General features: G+C 47.1%; 1 protein-coding gene across 1 annotated transcript in view; it reads right to left on the bottom strand.

Moving 5' to 3' along the window:
- The window catches only part of LOC311147974 (kelch domain-containing protein 8B-like), a gene marked incomplete at both ends in the record, with an annotated part of 119,031 nt that overhangs the window by 37,233 nt on the left and 60,807 nt on the right, over nt 1-20,991 (bottom strand). Inside the window, 2 exons of the mRNA XM_084184838.1 lie at nt 10,199-10,423; nt 17,852-18,016. Coding sequence (XP_084040964.1) covers nt 10,199-10,423; nt 17,852-18,016 — 390 coding nt within the window. The remainder of the gene's footprint in view (nt 1-10,198; nt 10,424-17,851; nt 18,017-20,991) is intronic.

The raw sequence follows: 20,991 nt of genomic DNA, 5'->3' as shown, positions 1-20,991 counted from the left end.
TGGCGTCACTGGCTGGAGGGGTCCACCATTCCATTTCTCGTTTGGACCGATCATAAGAACTTGGAGTACATCCGCACGGCCAAACGGTTGAACTCCAGGCAGTCCCGCTGGGCCCTGTTCTTCACCAGGTTTAATTTCACTCTGTCATACCGGCCTGGATCACGCAACACCAAGCCAGACGCCCTCTCCCGTCAATTCCAGAAGGATGACACCCCCTCCAAGGACCCGGTGTCGATTCTGCCAAGTCCCTGCATCGTTGCAGCTCTGACCTGGGCTGTTGAGGAACAGGTGCTGGAGGCTCTCCGTAACCAGCCAGGTCCCAGCACTTGCCCAGCTGACCGCCTTTTTGTCCCCGAAGACCTGAGGTCCCAGGTCGTTCAGTGGGGACATGACTCCCGCCTAGCTTGTCACCCTGGCTCCACCCGCACTTACAACCTGCTCGCCCAGAGGTTCTGGTGGCCCTCTCTGAGGAAGGATGTACGGGAATTCGTCCAAGCCTGCCCCATCTGCAACCAACACAAGTCGTCCTGCCAGCCCCCAGCCGGATTGCTGCAGCCCCTGCCTGTGCCCAGACGTCCCTGGTCTCACATCGCCCTTGACTTTGTCACGGGGCTGCCCCCTTCAAGTGGCATGACCGTCATTCTCACCATCGTTGACCGTTTCAGCAAGATGGCACACTTCATTCCCCTCCCCAAGCTCCCAACCGCCAAGGAGACCGCCCAGGTGGTCCTGGAACACGTCTTCCGGATCCACGGACTGCCAAGGGATGTAGTTTCTGACCGTGGTCCACAATTCTCCTCCGCTTTTTGGAAGGAGTTCTGTCACCTGCTGGGAGCCACAGTCAGTCTGACTTCCGGATTCCATCCCCAATCCAATGGGCAGTCAGAGCGGGCTAATCAGGAGCTCGAGAAGGCACTGCGATGCATGACTTCACGCAACCCCCACTCCTGGTCGCAGCAATTGACATGGGTGGAGTACGCACACAATTCTCTGACCTGCTCTGCCATCGGTATGTCCCCTTTCCAATGTGTTTATGGATACCAGCCTCCTCTATTTGCCAGCCAGGAAGAGGAGGTTACTTGCCCATCTGCACTTGCTTTTGCCCGTCGATGTCGCCGCACCTGGTCACAAGCCCGAGCCACACTCCTCAGATCCGTTGCCAGCTACACTACCGGGGCCAACCGTCGGAGAATTCCTGCTCCCACCTACCATGTTGGTCAAAGGGTGTGGTTGTCATCGAAGAACCTGCCACTCAGGGTGGAGTCGCAGAAGCTGGCACCTCGGTTCATTGGCCCATTCCCTATCATAAGAGTGATTAGCCCAACTGCTGTCCGGCTCCAACTGCCTAATTCCCTGAGGGTGCACCCCACTTTCCATGTGTCTAAGATTAAGCCCATCCATGAGAGTCCGCTGGTCCCTGCTGCGCCTGGTCCTCCTCCTCCACGGCTCGTCGATGGTGGTCTGGTTTACACCGTCCGCCGCCTGCTTCGGTCCAGACGGAGGGGTAGGGGTCTCCAGTACCTCATTGACTGGGAGGGCTATGGACCTGAGGAAAGGACCTGGGTGCCAGCTAGTCGGATTGTGGATAGGACTCTCATCACCGCTTTCCACCAACGGCATCCTGATCAACCTGCAATCCGTAGGGGCCGCCCCAGAGGGGTCCCTAACCGTCCTGCCCGCTCGGCTTCCTGTCCTGTGCCTGATCCTGTCTCGGGACCTGTCCCATCTCCCGACCACGGCCCTCCGGCTTCCTCCGAGGATGAGGACGTTCACTCGGACCGTTCGGAGGAGTTCTAGCCCTCCTCCGGCTCCCCTCCTCCCGCCCGGCGTGGTGTTGCTCTTGGGACTTCTGGGGCCGTCCCTTGGGGGGGGGGTTCTGTCATGGGCCTCTCACTCCACCGGGTTACCACCTTAATTTTCTTCCACTCTGCTCACCACTCTCTCTACTCAGCCTAACTAGCTCCACCTGTCCCTGCTCTGCTCTGCTCTAATTACTCTGCCAGCTGCGCTGCATTACCCACTACCTCTCCCAGTATTTAAGGCCCTGTCTTTCAGCTCTCCGGTGTCAGATCGTCTGCAAAGCTCACACCCGGAACCTGTTTGCTCGCGCTTCTGGCTCACCCTGGTTTTGTGACCCCGGACCTGCCTGTTTTTGGATACTCTTCTGCCTCAGGAGATCCAGACCTGCTTCTGCCATTTCGACTCCTGACTACTCTTCAATCCCGGTAACTCTGACCAGCCTTCTGCCTTGCTACTACGTATTTTGGATTTCCCTTGAACTGTACTGCTGCCTTGTTTCATTCCGCCCTGTTGTGTCTGTGTCTCCCCCCCCCCAGGACTTCTGGACCACCCACCACCGGCTTCATAGGACGCATCGCTGCCACTGGGGGGGGCACAGACCCAGCACATTGGACGGGATCCCTGTTACCCCTGGAGCCTTCATTCACTCCCTACTTCCCTTTTCCCTTAAGTTTAATAAACTTTCTGGTGTGACGCAATTGTGGTCCTCTGGTCGTCTGTCTGAACCGTGACACTCTGAATCATTCAGATGTTCATTGGCAAACTTCAGACGGGCCTGTATATGTGCTTTCTTGAGCAGGGGGACCTTGCGGGCGCTGCAGGATTTCAGTCCTTCACGGCGTAGTGTGTTACCAATTGTTTTCTTGGTGACTATGGTCCCAGCTGCCTTGTGATCATTGACAAGATCCTCCCGTGTAGTTCTGGGCTGATTCCTCACCGTTCTCATGATCATTGCAACTCCACGAGGTGAGATCTTGCATGGAGCCCCAGGCCGAGGGAGATTGACAGTTATTTTGTGTTTCTTCCATTTGCGAATAATCGCACCAACTGTTGTCACCTTCTCACCAAGCTGCTTGGCGATGGTCTTGTAGCCCATTCCAGCCTTGTGTAGGTCTACAATCTTGTCCCTGACATCCTTGGAGAGCTCTTTGGTCTTGGCCATGGTGGAGAGTTTGGAATCTGATTGATTGATTGCTTCTGTGGACAGGTGTCTTTTATACAGGTAACAAACTGAGATTAGGAGCACTCCCTTTAAGAGTGTGCTCCTAATCTCAGCTCATTACCCGTATAAAAGACACCTGGGAGCCAGAAATCTTTCTGATTGAGAGGGGGTCAAATACTTATTTCCCTCATTAAAATGCAAATCAATTTATAACATTTTCCTGGATTTTTTTGTTGTTATTCTGTCTCTCACAGTTCAAATAAACCTACCATTAAAATTATAGACTGATCATTTCTTGGTCAGTGGGCAAACGTACAAAATCAGCAGGGGATCAAATACTTTTTTCCCTCACTGTAGTACGATTTGTGTAGGCCTCTAAGCCCTGTTTGCACCAAAGGCCTACTCTCATCCCCCTACTCTGCCCTAAGCACCATAACCTACACTAATCACATTAACAGATGGCTATCAGTGAGAGAGGAGGGAAGGAAGTGGTAGATACAAATACAAACAGAGATAAAGTAACAGATCCAGGTAGGGCATGATATTGAATGGGATAGAGGGTGTACAGTGTATTCAGCTACTCTGGTCAAAGTTATTGATAGATCAATTAGCCAGTAGCCATTAAAGTTTGGCAGTACCTCTCCCTGATAACAGCAGAGAGAACGGGAAGTGTGATGAAGTTGGCCGTTACCTCGTGCACATAAGGTTTCTTGAAGTCAGAAACAGTTTCTCAACATTTTGAATTTATTGTCAGAAACAGTTTCTCAACATTTTGAATTTATTGTCAATAAATAGATAAATACAACGACAGGTTAAAATCAGGCTAAGAGCTAAAATGCTAAATCAAGGATTAAAATATCATCAAATCTAGCAAACATGCTTGCCTCTATCCTTGCTTCCAAAATGGGCTCCCGAGTGGCGCAGTGGTCTAAGGCACTGCATCGCAGTGCTAGCTGTGCCACTAGAGATCCTGGTTCGAATCCAGGCTCTGTCCCGGCCGTGACCGGGAGACCCATGGGGCGGCACACAATTGGCCCAGCGTCGTCTAGGGTAGGGGAGGGAATGGCCGGCAGGGGATGTAGCTCAGTTTGTAGAGCATGGCGTTTGCAACGCCAGGGTTGTGGGTTTGATTCCCAAGGGGGGTATGGAAAAAATAAAATGTATGCACTAACTGTAAGTCGCTCTGGATAAGAGCATCTGCTAAATGACTTAAATGTAAATGTAAATCTGGGAAAAATTAAAATATACATATATTTTTTATTACCCTACCAACTAACCCTACACTCATTAAAACCCATCACCTTATTCCACTACTCTAATCCTGTCTGATCCTACCCCATGCCAACGGCCTGAGAGGACAGGACACTACCACTCAACACACCCTGTAACTCTTCTGAATTCAAATCTCGTACCCCCAAGTACTTCTCTGCAGCTGCCACCACAACATCTATTTGTTGTGATTTACGTTCCATCTCTGCGGTACAGTTCATAACCATTGCTATGAACACCCCTACAGTTGACACTTATTCTACCATAACTACACATTGCTCTGTCCCATGTCCTCCTGCACACATCTTGGAATCTCCCTTCTACACACTGCTGCAACATGCCCATAAATGTGACACCTATAACACCGCAGTGGATTTTGCACGAAATATCTTACAGCATAACTCATATACCCTAACATTACTTTGTCAGGTAAAGACTAAATCAAAGCTCAAAAGAGCAGACCGTGTCCCCTCTGTTTAACCACGTTCTCCGCCGGGTCTGCGTCGCACCAAAATGCGGGCGACACAAACACCAGTAATATTCAACTTCAATTGCTCCACCTCCACACTTAACGCTACCCCAGAAATCACTCCTTTCAATGGTGCCCTGTACCTAAGCATAAAGCAAGATACAGGTCTTTCCCAAAATTGCATCACACGGAGCGCATGCTCCCTCTGATCTGAAGAAACACAAACATCACAAGTCCACTTCAGGTTACCGTCACCGACTCAATAGAACCCACCATCTTTTCCATCCAATCTGAAACCACCCATGGATCAGCCAAAAGGCCTGGATCCACCCTCTTCAAAAATTTCACTCCCACTGGACCAAACTTATCTCTATCATAACCATGTCCGTCGATGCAAGGCTTGGGCTCCTCATCACACCTTCCACCTCTTCCATTTCACCTCCAGAACTCAAACTGGCGTCCGGCTCACTCTGTTTGAACTTGACACCAATCTTCCTCGACATACCCTCTCCCTTGTTATTGCTAGCTTCAACAGATTCACACCCATCCTCTGCCTCCCTTAGTCTTTTCAACCTCATCTCTCTTTCCCTCCAATCCTCCTCCATTAACCAATTACCCTCTAGTTCTGAAAATATTATACTTTTCCAAGTCTAAATCTATTTTTCGCCTCCTCGAGGGAAATGCTGCGCCCTGTACTCAACCTACAGTCCTCCACTATCCCCAGGTCCTTTCCATGATATAATGGCGGTCCGCAAACAAACGTTTAAGTTGCATGCCACCACCTACTGTGCTGGAGTGGGTGGTCATTCACGGTTCACAACATTAGTTCCACATGTCTAAATCCTCCTAACTAACTCAGTACTCCTGTAGCTCAGTTGGTAGCTTGCAACGCCAGGGTTGTGGGTTCGTTTCCCACGGGGGGCCAGTATGAAAATGTATGCACTCACTAACTGTAAGTCGCTCTGGATAAGAGCGTCTGCTAAATGACTAAAAATTTAAAATAAAAAAGAGCCCTACTAACTTCTAAAAGACCCTCCCCCATCTTCCAACTGCCTCTCTCCCCCAAACACATATACACCTGTATTCAATCAACTCAAACTGGTGGGAGGGGCCTATAATTACACAATCCTGATTCTACACACATTCCTCGCACATTCAATTGACATGCTTAACTGCTGCAGGTGAAATGGTGGGGAAACACGTTAACTATGGTAGGATATGAAATATGACTGAAAACAGGGCCTTTCAACATCACTAACACATTCACAAATGGGGAATGTTCAGTCTTTTAGTGAGGATGTGCCATCATTCTCAGAGGAAGTATTAACCAGAAAGGCAGCCAGAGGATTAAAAACTCACTCTCCACCCTCGGCCCTCTACCAACCAACCACCATAATGGCTTTTAACATGGCGCCTGGGGGGGGGGGGGGTTGTGGCTTAACAGGGAAGAGAAGGATCTTAATATTGAGTCTTCAATAACAGCTCCTCAATTTGAACTCAAGATGATAATTCAGCCATTACCATTAAGCAGATGTACAGTACTTCATTTGAGACTGGGATGGGAATTCAAATGGGAGTATAATTATAGCTATAGAGCACCGGGTCAATTGGATCCCCGTTCCCAGGCATGGCTGCTCCTTCCTATGGCTGAGTGGCATGTAATCTCACACTCCCCTCCCTTCAATTCATGGTTTGGTTCGATGGAAACTAAAATGTTTTCTCCAAAAGTAATTTCAACTGAAAGAATAAGTCAAATATTCCGTTCAACAGTGAAATCATAAAGACATGAATACTCAGTTTAAGCACATGGTCGATAGCCAGTATTGATTGAGGTAAACACTGTGTAGGTCAGGAGGCTTATGGTAAGAGCCAGAGTGGTGGGATTAGTCCCTCTGTGTCTCTGTCTATTCCCTCTTCAGCACACACACCCTTTTAGGCTCATAGTCTCACATGCTGTCGCCCACCAACACACCCACACAGGCTTCCTCAGCTCAGTGCTACACAGTTGTAAATGGGCAGATAAGAGCAGAGAGATGTGTAATTGAGGATATGGCCTGTAAACTGTGCACTGGTGATTACTGTACATAAAACATACTGTACATAAAACATTCTGTATATAAAACATACTGTACACATAAAACATACTGTATACATAAAACATACTGTATATAAAGAATACTGTATATAAAACATACCGTATTATCTCCAGGTTGCACAGTAATAGGTAAGACCAATGGAATTATGGCCACCTCGCTCTCTCTCCCTCTCTCTTACACACACATACACACACACACACACACACACACACACACACACACACACACACACACACATTAACTGGGCATGCTGTTCTGCCTTGTGCAGCCATGAATTTCTATGATGGGACATTTACATGCAAATTGTCTTGATTAAAACATTTGAGGATGTAAAAATGAACCGGTTACAACCTGCATACCCCTCCTGCTTCATGTAACCAGCCCTAATGTATTAGACTCAAATATATTACATTGCAGCACAGTACAATGGAATTTTATTCACTATCTTTCATTGCCTGGCTGACGCAACTCACGTGACTCACAGCGCAGTGAGAGCTGGACAGGAGGCCATTGTAAATGCAGTATTCACTCAGAAATTGAGCGGACGCATTGATTGGTTCTCTCAAAAGTTTGTTTTTTTCCTGGGGGGTTGAGACCTCTCGTTGTTTGGATTTGAAAATCCAACAGTTGTAATGGAATGGGGCGGCACTCAGGGCTGTGTGTTGCTGTGTGCGTGTGGGTGTTTGAGTGAGAAAGACACGGAGGAGAACCAACCAGTAAAAGCACAGCCCCCTTCATTATCAATGCATTATACCGACAACATCAAAACAGCCTTTCCAGACTCAGAGGAATTCAAGTTAGGTGTTAGCCAGACTATATATTTTATGCATTCTCTTACAAAAGAGAAACTCCATGAAATGTGTAACAACGGCAGAACACTGCGCATTGACACCAGTAGGAAGCATTTAAAAATCAGTTATATTTCTTTACAACAATTTTCTCTTTCTACGATTCACTGCATCGGAATAGACAATTCTAAGATGGACACTTCTAAGATGGAATTTCATCACTATCCTACCAGGCTCTGAGAGAGATTGAATATAAATGCACTTCTTTGACTGGGACTGTTTTTGTGCTGCTATTCTATTATCTGTCTGAGGTGATTGCCTGGCCACCGTGGCTTGAGTTTACCCCCGGGTCTTGGCAGGGACGCAATGAATGGAAAGGAAATGAGGGAGAGAGAGCGCTAACCACAAAATCCCTCATCCATAAAGGACACGCACAAGATGGCACACATGCGCACACACACACAGTACATGACGGCATACAGTGCCTTGCAAAAGTATTCATCCCCCTTGGCGTTTTTCCTATTTTGTTGCATTACAACCTGTAATTTAAATGGATTTTTATTTGGATTTCATGTAACGGAAAAGTGGTGCGTGCATATATTCACCCCCTTTGCTATGAAGCCCCTAAATAAGATCTGGTGCAACCAATTACCTTCAGAAGTCACATAATTAGTTAAATAAAGTCCACCTGTGTGCAATCTAAGTGTCACATGATCTGTCACATGATCTCAGTATATATACACCTGTTCTGAAAGGCCCCAGAGTCTGCAACACCACTAAGCAAGGGGCACCACCAAGAAAGCGGCACCATGAAGACCAAGGAGCTCTCCAAACAGGTCAAGGACAAAGTTGTGGAGAAGTACAGATCAGGGTTGGGTTATAAAAAAATATCTGAAACTTTGAACATCCCACGGAGCACCATTAAATCCATTATAAAAAAATGGACCAGGCAAGGAAGGCATTAATCAGAGAGGCAACAAAGAGACCAAAGATAACCCTGAAGGCGCTGCAAAGCTCCACAGCGGAGATTGGAGTATCTGTCCATAGGACCACTTTAAGCTGTACACTCCACAGAGCTGGGCTTTACGGAAGAGTGGCCAGAAAAAAGCCATTGCTTAAAGAAAAAAATAACCTAACACGTTTGGTGATCGCCAAAAGCCATGTGGGAGACTCCCCAAACATATGGAAGAAGGTACTCTGGTGAGATGAGACTAAAATTTAGCTTTTTGGCCATCAAGGAAAACGCTATGTCTGGCGCAAACCCAACACCTCTCATCACCCCGAGAACACCATCCCCACAGTGAAGCATGGTGGTGGCAGCATCATGCTGTGGGGATGTTTTTCATCGGCAGGGACTGGGAAACTGGTCAGAATTGAAGAATTGATGGATGGCGCTAAATACAGGGAAATTCTTGAGGGAAACCTGTTTCAGTCTTCCAGAGATTTGAGACTGGGACGGAGATTGCTGTACACCAGCGGAACCCATCCAACTTGAAGGAGCTGGAGCAGTTTTGCCTTGAAGAATGGGCAAACATCTCAGTGGCTAGATGTGCCAAGCTTATAGAGACATACCCCAAGAGACTTGCAGCTGTAATTGCTGCAAAAGGTGGCTCTACAAAGTATTGACTTAGTTATGCACGCTCAAGTTTTCTGTTTCTTTGTCTTATTTCTTGTTTGTTTCACAAGAAAACATATTTTGCATTATCAAAGTGGTAGGCATGTTGTGTAAATCAAATAATACAAACCCCCAAAAAATAAATGTTTATTCCAGGTTGTAAGGCAACAAAATAGGACAAATGCCAAGGGAGGTGAATACTTTCGCAAGCCACTGTACACACACACCGTGAAAAGCTTGGAATGCTTTGTTCTTCAGAATAAATCCATATCTTCAAAAGCCAACCAAATTAAATTCAGGGTTAAACAACTCATCTGGCTTTTAATTTCAGCAACAGCAAAGATTATACAGTATGCCTTTTATCAGGACCTGACATGCACAGCAGGGAGTGAAATATAAATTGTTAATATCGACAGAGAATAAGATTCCCCTCCCACACACACACACACACACACACACACACACACACACACACACACACACACTCGTTGGGCTTAATCCAGAAATGGATGGTGAATCATACACAGCACAGCTCCGGAATATCTGTCTCAGTGTACCAGTAAGCTGCTGCAGTAGGAAAAAACGTGTGTGATCAAGACCCTATTCGATGGCTCTGTGACTCAGTAACACCCCAACCCACCTTGCATGGCCTCAAGCAGGGATATGCTTTCAAAAGTAGTGGAAAGATCCAGAAGTGTTTTCTTAATGGATGTGTTAGGAGACTGTATGGTAAGCTGAGTATGTAACAGTAGCTAAGGGTTGAGTTGAGTTTATATGACTGAGGTTGACATTATGCATGTATGGGTAGCCTATATAAGGGGTGACAGTATGCTGAGCCAAATAGGTTAATCTTGCAAGTCTAGCTGACTGAACTAGAGTACTGAAGCCCCAAGATACAATATAAATGAACAATATAGAGAACAATATATATTGTTTTCTTTAATTGTGTGACTGGAGCCCCTGTAGGTCTGTGTCTGTGTAACCCCTGAATGGACTCACCCTGTTCTGGGTTGTACTCCTCCACCGTGCTGACGAAGTGTGGTCTGGAGTAGAAGTTGTGGGGGCCAGGCTGCTGGAGCCCTCCCAGGCTGAAGAAGCCCCGCTCGGTGGCAGCACAGCAGGCGAAGGCCCGTCGGCTGGGGATGCAGGGGTAACGCATCCAACTCTTCATTTCCAGGTCAAAAGCCTCGAAGGCTGTGACAGGAAGCTTGCCCTCACGCCCACCTGCCAGGGAAGAGTGGAGAGGAAGGACAGAGGGTCAGAAGGAGTGGGCAGCTGGGCATGAGAGAGAAGGAATGAGAGAGGAGAGAGATGAAAGGTCAGAATAGGTGGGAGGGATGAGATGTGAAGAGAGAGAGGGAGAAACAGTTATAAAACATGAATAATAATACATATTTGGCACTAAATGGATGGTTGGAAATGGTGTCCCTTCATTAGCAGATTCCATATCTGATAGGAGCAGCCAAATATCCTGGGGTGTGTTCTCAAATATAAGCTTGGCACATGGCCCAACGGACATACCTTCAGAGATAAATATTTGTGTATTCTGTCTCGTTCCATTGGTTTCTCCCTTTCTCACCTCTCTGATCCTCCCTCTCTCTCTCTGTGACAGCCCCAGGCTCTCTCTCCTCCATGCTCACACTCTTGGCCCAACAATACTCACATTACATGACAGCTACCCAGAGTGTGTGTGTGTGTGTGTGTGTGTATGTGTGTGTGTGTGTGTGTGTGTGTGTGTGTGTGTGTGTGTGTGTGTGTGTGTGTGTGTGTGTGTGTGTGTGTGTGTGTGTGTGTGTGTGTGTGTGTGTGTGTGTGTGTGTGTGTGTGTGTGTAGTGATGAGTATTACACTTTGGATCTGGCTTGCAGTGTGTATAGTGAAGATCATACACTGTGTCAGTCACTCTGCTATGCTGTTGGATCTGCAGGCAGTGAGAAAGGTGTGCATCCTATTGGAGTTGGGCTAAAGTTTCTATCCATGTCTGAGTAGACAGTTTGCACTACAGCATGTCAGTGTCAGATGTTTGATCAGCCTGGACATGCCGACAGTGTTCCCACTGTGATCACACACTGATTGCTGACACAGACACAATGCCTGACATGGCGTATTTCAGGTAATATTCATCAGGTTTTATTCATGGTCATCACCTGTCACGGTCACAGTTAGATAGAACATTATTATTCATCCAAAGAATACAAATCAAAGGGAGTAAACAGACACATCCTACTGTAGTCCAAGGAGCCAAGACAAGTGTTTGTGCCTGTTCAATGATACATAACACAGAGTAGAGGGACATTAGATGAGTACCACAGCTTCATTTTACAAATTGTGTACATTTAATCAATTTACAGTAGTTAAATGTACTGTACTGTACAGGGGTGTGGTTGTTATATTGTAATAGTAATATAATGTAATTAGCATAAGGCTAATGAACAGCCCCGCCCCCCTCTCCTAATCAGGAAGCTGAAACATGGCCAGCAGAGGCAGTCAGCCATTCAGAGAAAAGGCTCTGGGAATGGCTCTGTGGAAAATGTCACATTTACTACAAGTCTTCAGTTCAGATCCCTGGCTGTCACACTGCTGTCCAAAAGTATGGGTCTGCTCTGCATTCGCTGAGCCTCTTACCCCTAGCCAGCCAGCCAGCACTGTCTGGCAGCGCTGCCATCCTCCATCAGTAGATAGAAAGAGAGAGAGGGAAAAAAAGACAACAGAGGAGTGAAGAATAGCTACACATCCAGGGCTGTACACCACTCAAGAGTAGCAGCTGATGTACAAGATGTTCTCCGAGAGAGAGAGAGAGAGAGAGAGAGAGAGAGAGAGAGAGAGAGAGAGAGAGAGAGAGAGAGAGAGAGAGAGAGAGAGAGAGAGAGAGAGAGAGAGAGAGTGTGTGTATGGAGGGAGGGAGGCTCCTAAAAGCTTCTCATAGTCAAGATGGGCAGTATTCACATACACACCCACTCAGACAGCTTTGATGACAGACCGCCATATTGAACTGAACCATATACACACTGGGCTGGGTGAGAACTAACAGTCTGACAGCCTGAAACACAGTCCCATACGCAAGCAATATCATTCTAGAAACCAATGGCACTTTATGACAGTTCTATCCATATAAAGTAGCCGGCATACTACAATTTGAGCACCAATCTTATCTTGCCTGTACAGTAACGTCTTTGTTTCACATTAAATCATAGAGTTTATGGAGTGCACTGAAAAGGGTACTATATACATTGAAAAGGGCATCAACATGTAGCTAGAGTACACTATACATTTTGAACACAGGATCCTTCTCCCACACTTCTTCAGGGTGAAATTGATGGGAAGAAGTTTGGTATGGTGCTAAGTGTACACTTCTCCAGACACTGATAGACTACTGTACCTCCAGTTGCGTAACAAACAACATGAATCAAATAATTCCCCTCCTCCCTCATTGCTCCCTGTAATGTGATTCTGCATCATAAGCCTGCTAGCTAGCGAGCAGCGGCCATACGTCTATGTGTCTGGAGACCGCATTCCAGACAGCAGTAACACAATAACACCAGATAGATGTACCAGCCAGACAGACAGGCAGTAACACCAGATATATGTACCAGACAGACAGACAGGCAGTAAAACCAGATAGATGTACCAGCCAGCCAGCCTGACAGACAGACAGACAGACCGGCAGTAACACAATAACACCAGATAGATGTAACAGTATGATGGCTACTGCTAAATGGCTAAAATGTAAAATGTAAAAAATTTAACAGCCAGACAGACTAACAGACAGACAGTAACACAGTAACACCATGGATAGATGGCAGCATTCCGCCAATCTGAAAGCGTGAACCACCGCATTCAACCATGGCAAGGTGACTGGGAATATGGCAGAATACAAACAGTGTAGCTACTCACTCCGCAAGGAAATTAAAATGGCAAAACATCAGTATAGAGACAAAGTGGAGTCGCAATTCAACGGCTCAGACACAAGACGTATGTGGCAGGGTCTACAGACAATCACGGACTACAAAAGGAAAACCAGCCACGTCGCCGACACCGACGTCTCGGTTCCAGACAAGCTAAACACCTTCTTCGCCCACTTTGAGGACAACACAGTGCCACTGACGAGGCCCACTACCAAGGACTGTTGCCTCTACTTCTCCGTGGCTGACGTGATTAAGACATTTAAGCATGTTAACCCCCGCAAGGCTGCCGGCCCAGACGGCATCCCTAGCCGCGTCCTCAGAGCATGCGCAGACCAGCTGGCTGGTGTGTTTATGGACATATTCAATCTCTCCCTTTCCCAGTCTGCTGTTCCCACATGCTTCAAGATGGCCACCATTGTTCCTGTACCCAAGAAAGCAAAGGTAACTGAACTAAATGACTATTGCCCTGTAGCACTCACCTCTGTCATCATGAAGTGCTTTGACAGACTAGTCAAGGATCATATCACCTCTACCTTACCTGTCACCCTAGACCCACTTCAATTTGCTTACCGCCCCAGTAGATCCACAGACGATGCAATCGCCATCACACTGCACACTGCCCTATCCCATCTGGACAAGAGGAATACCTATGTAAGAATGCTGTTAATTGACTATAGCTCAGCATTCAACACCATAGTACCCTCCAAGCTCATCATCAAGCTCGAGGCCCTGGGTCTGAACCCCGCCCTGTTAACTGGGTCCTGGACTTCCTGACGGGCCGCCCCCAGGTGGTGAAGGTAGGAAACAACATCTCCACTTCGCTGATCCTCAACACTGGGGCCCCACAAGGGTGCGTGCTCAGCCCCCTCCTGTACTCCCTGTTCACCTATGACTGTGTGGCCAAGCACGCCTCCAACTCAATCATCAAGTTTGCAGACGACACAACAGTAGTAGGCTTGATTACGCCTACAGGGAGGAGGTGAGGGCTCTGGGAGTGTGGTGCCAGGAAAATAACCTCTCACTCAACGTCAACAAAACAAAGGAGATGATCGTGGACTTCAGGAAACAGCAGAGGGTGCGCACCCCCACCCCCCCCCCCACCCCATCCACATCGACGGGACCGCAGTGGAGAAGGTGGAAAGCTTCAAGTTCCTTGGCGTACACATCACCGACAAACTGAAGTGGTCCACCCACGCAGACAGTGTGGTGAAGAAGGCGCAACAGAGCCTCTTCAACCTCAGGAGGCTGAAGAAATTTGGCTTATCACCTAAAACCCTCACAAACATTTACAGGTGCACAATTGAGAGCATCCTTTCGGGCTGTATCACCACCTGGTACGGCAACTGCACCGCCCGCAACCGCAGGGCTCTCCAGAGGGTGGTGCAGTCTGCCGAACGCATTATCGGGGGCAAACTACCTGCCCTCCAAGACACATACAGCACCCGATGTCACAGGAAGGCCAAAAAGATCATCAAGGACATCAACCACCCGAGCCACTGCCTGTTCACCCCGCTATCATCCAGAAGGTGAGGTCAGTACAGGTGCATCAAAGCTGGGACCGAGAGAATGAAAAACAGCTTCTATCTCAAGGCCATCAGACTGTTAAATAGCCATCACTAGCACATTAGAGGCTGCTGCTGCCTACTGAAATCACTGGCCACTTTAAGAAATGGAACACTAGTCACTTTAATAATGTTTACATATCTTGCACTACTCATCTCATATGTATATACTGCATTCTATTCTATAATATTCTACTGTATCTTAGTCCATGCCGCTCTGTCATTGCTTGTCCATATATGTACACTGCTCAAAAAAATAAAGGGAACACTTAAACAACACAATGTAACTCCAAGTCAATCACACTTCTGTGAAATCAAACTGTCCACTTAGGAAACAACACTGATTGACAATAAATTGCACATGCTGTTGTGCAAATGGAATAGACAACAGGTGGAAATTATAGGCAATTAGCAAGACACCCCCAATAAAGGACTGGTTTTGCAGGTGGTGACCACAGACCACTTCTCAGTTCCTATGCTTCCTGGCTGATGTTTTGGTCACTTTTGAATGCTGGCGGTGCTTTCACTCTAGTGGTAGCATGAGACGGAGTCTACAACCCACACAAGTGGCTCAGGTAGTGCAGCTCATCCAGGATGGCACATCAATGCGAGCTGTGGCAAGAAGGTTTGCTGTGTCTGTCAGCGTAGTGTCCAGAGCATGGAGGCGCTACCAGGAGACAGGCCAGTACATCAGGAGACGTGGAGGAGGCCGTAGGAGGGCAACAACCCAGCAGCAGGACTGCTACCTCCGCCTTTGTGGAAGGAGGAGCAGGAGGAGCACTGCCAGAGCCCTGCAAAATGACCTCCAGCAGGCCACAAATGTGTATGTGTCTGCTCAAACGGTCAGAAACAGACTCCATGAGGGTGGTATGAGGGCCCAACGTCCACAGGTGGGGGTTGTGCTTACAGGCCAACACCGTGCAGGACGTTTGGCATTTGCCAGAGAACACCAAGATTGGCAAATTCGCCACTGGCGCCCTGTGCTCTTCACAGATGAAAGCAGGTTCACACTGAGCACGTGACAGACGTGACAGAGTCTGGAGACGCCGTGGAGAACGTTCTGCTGCCTGCAACATCCTCCAGCATGACCGGTTTGGCGGTGGGTCAGTCATGGTGTGGGGTGGCATTTCTTTGGGGGGCCGCACAGCCCTCCATGTGCTCGCCAGAGGTAGCCTGACTGCCATTAGGTACTGAGATGAGATCCTCAGAACCCTTGTGAGACCATATGCTGGTGCGGTTGGCCCTGGGTTCCTCCTAATGCAAGACAATGCTAGACCTCATGTGGCTGGAGTGTGTCAGCAGTTCCTGCAAGAGGAAGGCATTGATGCTATGGACTGGCCCGCCCGTTCCCCAGACCTGAATCCAATTGAGCACATCTGGGACATCATGTCTCGCTCCATCCACCAACGCCACGTTGCACCACAGACTGTCCTGGAGTTGGCGGATGCTTTAGTCCAGGTCTGGGAGGAGATCCCTCAGGAGACCATCCGCCACCTCATCAGGAGCATGCCCAGGCGTTGTAGGGAGGTCATACAGGCACGTGGAGGCCACACACACTACTGAGCCTCATTTTGACTTGTTTTAAGGACATTACATCAAAGTTGGATCAGCCTGTGGTGTGGTTTTCCACTTTAATTTTGAGGGTGACTCCAAATCCAGACCTCCATGGGTTGATAAATTAGATTTCCATTGATAATTTTTGTGTGATTTTGTTGTCAGCACATTCAACTATGTAAAGAAAAAAGTATTTAATAAGATTATTTCATTCATTCAGATCTAGGATGTGTTATTTTAGTGTTCCCTTTATTTTGTTGAGCAGTGTATATTTTCTTAAATTCCATTCCTTGTGTGTTTTAGGTATATGTTGTGAAATTGTTAGATATGACTTGTTAGATATTACTGCACTGTCGGAGCTAGAAGCACAAGCATTTCGCTACACCCGCTATAACATCTGCTGAACACGTGTATGTGACAAATAAAATGTGATTTTATTTTATTGGACCAGATAGATGTACCAGACAGACAGGCAGGCAGTAACACCAGATAGATGTACCAGCCAGACAGACAGACAGACAGGCAGTAACACAGTAACACCAGATAGATGTACCAGCCAGCCAGACAGACAGACAACCAGTATCACCAGATAGATGTACCAGACAGACAGACAGACAGACAGGAACACAGTAACACAGTAGCACCAGATAGATGTACCAGCCCGCCAGACAGACAGACAGACAGACAGGAACACAGTAACACAGTAGCACCAGATAGATGTACCAGCCTTGGAGAGGAGAATGTGTTTATACTCTTCTGCTGAGAATGGAGATCACTTATGAATATTCATAAGAAGCCAGCTTTTTAAAATGTTTTCCCTCCTACACAACCATATATTTAGATGGCTCTGCTCCTACACTTTTAAAAGTATTCTAAAACGAGGACTGTTGGCCACAGCAGCAGTGCTGGTACCAGTGAATGAATGTGAATGATTACCCATCTGTTTAATCTGTTCTCATTACCTATTTATAATCAGATCGATCATGTTCGCTCAGGGACTCAGAGAACAGATCTACAGATGTGAAGGACGCATTTTCCTCCCTTCATCTTTCCCTCACTCCCTGTCTGTTTTTGGAACTCTCACAGAGTGAGTCAAGACCCAGAAAGTTCTGTAGAGCATGAGAGGCAGATGGGCTGACCCTTCCCAGACGTCTGAGCAAGAGTGTGTGTGTGTATGTGTGTGTGAGAGAGTGTTGCTCTCCTATTCAGCGCAGGTTCCTCTGATCCTCATGCTCAATTAAAAACCCTGACGCTGTACGTGCATGCGTGCGTTGCGTGCATATTTAAATGTTTGTATGGTACAACAGAGTGTACATGTGGAGTGTGTGTCGTACTGTAGGTCAGATCTGACCAGAGTGACACACAGTTGGACGAGAGAGAGAGAGAGGGGCCATCGTTGGCCGGTGCCTGAGCCTGTTTGGCATGGAGGACACTGTGTTCTGAAACATGTCCCGCTGGCTGCCATTTAACTACAGGCCAACAATCTAACTGTGGTCCTCCTGCCTAACCTCTCATTTGTCCTCTCTCTGCATGCTGTCTTCTGAGTGGTCAGAGGCGATGACACTGCCATTCCCCTGGGATGTGACTGGACAGAAGGGGCAGGGATGGGGGTGTGGGGGGATGGGGGCCTACCCAGCACGTAGATCTTGTTGCCTCTCAGGAAGGAGGCGGCTCCATAGCGGGGCGTGGGCATAGAAGTCAGGGGCTGCCATTGGTCCTTCTCCGGCTCATAGACCCTCACCAGAGCCTGGGGCGTCGTGTCAGCTGCCATCCCTCCCAGTGCATATACTTTCCCATCTGACAGAGGAGAGAGAGAGGGAGGGAGAGAGTGAGGGGGGAGAGAGAGAGGGTGAGAAGGAGAGATGGATGATAGATAAAGGGAGAGAGAGTCAGACATTTCCCACGTTGAACTAAAGAGTGGGTGTAATTTCATCAGTTCACAATTCCACTATCCAGTGTGTTGAGAGAATAAAAGCAAACAACCAACTCAACCAATGAAACAAAAATGCACTTTGGTCTCTGACACTAACCTTGCTGTCATGCTGTGTATCTATTCTTGATCATGATATGCATTATGATCCTCTGCATCTCTTTTTCAAGTAATGTTTCATATGTAAACACAATCCATGGGCCTGATTGAAACTTCCAGACAACCATGTCTGAAGTTTCAAGGAGAAATGTAAATATCTCTGCTGCAGTGACATTATCTCTGCTGCAGTGACATTATCGCTGCTGCATTGACATTATCTCTGCTGCAGTGACATTAGAATATTAGAAAAAAAGAAATGGAGAAAGAAAAAGTCAAGCTAAGCAAACAGGGCCATCCTGCTGAAACACTGCGGTTACCAGACAGTTTAAAAGGCAGGGAAAAGAGAGTAGCGAGAGATGGAGCCAAACCCGAACAGATGTCTGTCTTAATGCCACTGCACATCCCTGTCAGATACCGAGGAGAGAAATACAATGTATCACTCCCTGCAGAGTGTCTGAAAATAGATGGGTGGATGGAACGATGGATGGATGGGCATATTGATTAATATATGGATGGATGGGTGGATTGCTAGAAGACAGAGTAGAGGGAGGGGTTGGAAAGGTCAAGGGGAAAGAGGAGAGGAGGGGTGGGAGAGGAGGATTAGCACTCTATTAGTACTCAGAGTTGTGACTGCAGCATTGCACTAATCCAGAGAAGCAGGAGAATGAACTGTAATACTTTCAGACAGGGAGCTAAAGCTCGGAATACAAAACCATTTCTTCCTCTTTTCCCCGTCATGTACAGATATAAAAGTACCACACCCGTGTCCCTGTAGCCTGCTGCACAGATGCTGACAGAGGTTTTGACCTGCTTACTGCTCAGAACATGACTCAGTGCCAAACACACATACAGACACATACAGAGAAATGAGGGAGAGAAGAATGAGAGGAGCAAATGAAGGAAGACAGTGGCAAAGCAACCTAGAAAAGAGAGAAGTGGAGAAGAGGAGAAGAGGCCAGGCAGAGATATGACAAAGAATGAGTGCTGAGGAAGTCAATCTGAATGCATCCCTACTTGCTTATTAAACCCATCACTGATTTGACAGTACCAGATTACAAAAACTATTCCAAAACCATTGGAAACTGTACTGCTGCCTCCTCTTCCAGGTCTCCCACAATATCCCTTTATTCCATACTCATCTCCTTCTATCTGTGTCCACTCTCACCTTCTCTCTGCACCACTCACCCCCCCTCTCTGCTCCACTCACCCCCTCTCTGCTCCACTCACCCCCTCTCTGCTCCACTCACCCCCTCTCTGTTCCACTCTGCCCTGGTATGGAGGGCCTCCTCTCAGTGAGCACTGCAGCCTGCTCCCTCTTAAAATCACAGGTCATAGAAATGTAATAGAAAAATGTATCTACCTTGGAATTGTAGTTACCAAACAATACTCCTTACTATTTAAAGATAATTTCCCCTCTCTGATGCAAAATCTCAAGGCAAAATTTTGGAGAACTCTCCCAATTTCTCTGCTCGGAAGAATTAATGCCATTAAAATGGTCTTCCTCCCACAACTGCTCTACCTATACCAGAACATCCCAGTATTTATACCTAAATCCTTTCATAAACAACTGGACTCTATTATCAATCCTTTCATCTGGGATTATAAAACACACAGGATAGGTAAAAAAACACCTATGTAAATCCAAGATGGAAGGAGGTTTGTCTCTCCCAAATTTTATATTTTACTATTGGGCCGCTAACCTCCGCACTGTTACGTTTTTGCTGGATGACGCACCCCCGCCATCCAGCTGGCTTAGTATGGAGCGTGAGGAGTGTCACCCCTTCTCTATTGGTGCTGTGATTTTGTCACCTGTCAATCTGGAGATGTCACTTTACCGTAACAATCCTATTATACATAGCACAGTCCGAATCTGGAATCAAATTAAAGTCCACTTGAGATTAGACCCATATCATTCATGCTCCCTGTTGCCAGGAATCCCTCCTTTGCCCCCTCTAACCTTGATAACACCTTTGAGCGATGGGGAGAGTTGGGGATAAGTACCATAGGGGATTTATATATGGGAGGGACCTTTGCTTCCTTTGAATCGCTGAGGGAAATGTATAACCTTCCCAGAAGTAACTTTTTCAGATACCTACAAATTAGAGACTATGTTAGAAAACACCTCCCAACATTTGGGAATGCTAAACCTTCCATGTTTGACGGATGCATAAAAATATGCCCCACCTCAGACAAACTGATATCTCGTCTATATGACGCTTTTCAATCTGTTAGCACACCCTCTACTGATGCCATTAAGGCAAAATGGGAGGAAGAACTAGGGACTGATATTTCGGTGGCAGACTGGGAGGATAGCTTGGAGTATATCCACACCTGCTCCATTAACTCCAGACATCGTCTCATACAATTTAAGGTATTACACAGATTACACTATTCCAAAACTAAACTGCATAGGATATTTCCTGATACATCCCCTATGTGTGATAAATGTCAGGCTGAGCAGGGTACACTACTCCACTGCTTTGCCCTATGCTCTAGCCTGTATGGTTATTGGTGTGGAATTTTTGGGGTCCTCTCTGAAGTTCTGGAGACTTCAATAGACCCAGACCCGCTTCTGATAATCCTGGGAGTGTCCGATTCCCTAAACGGATTAACCAACTCCCAAAAACAACTCATCTCTTACAGTCTCATTTCGGCAAAAAAAATAATCTTGTTGTTTTGGAAAAGGAGGGAAGCGCCCTCTACCAAATTATGGCTCAGCGAATTGGCAAACACTGTACACTTA

The sequence above is a fragment of the Coregonus lavaretus genome, assembly GCF_964263955.1.
Source record: "Coregonus lavaretus genome assembly, chromosome: 20".
Taxonomy (NCBI): Eukaryota; Metazoa; Chordata; class Actinopteri; order Salmoniformes; family Salmonidae; genus Coregonus; species Coregonus lavaretus.
This window is presented reverse-complemented; position numbering and strand designations above follow the sequence as displayed.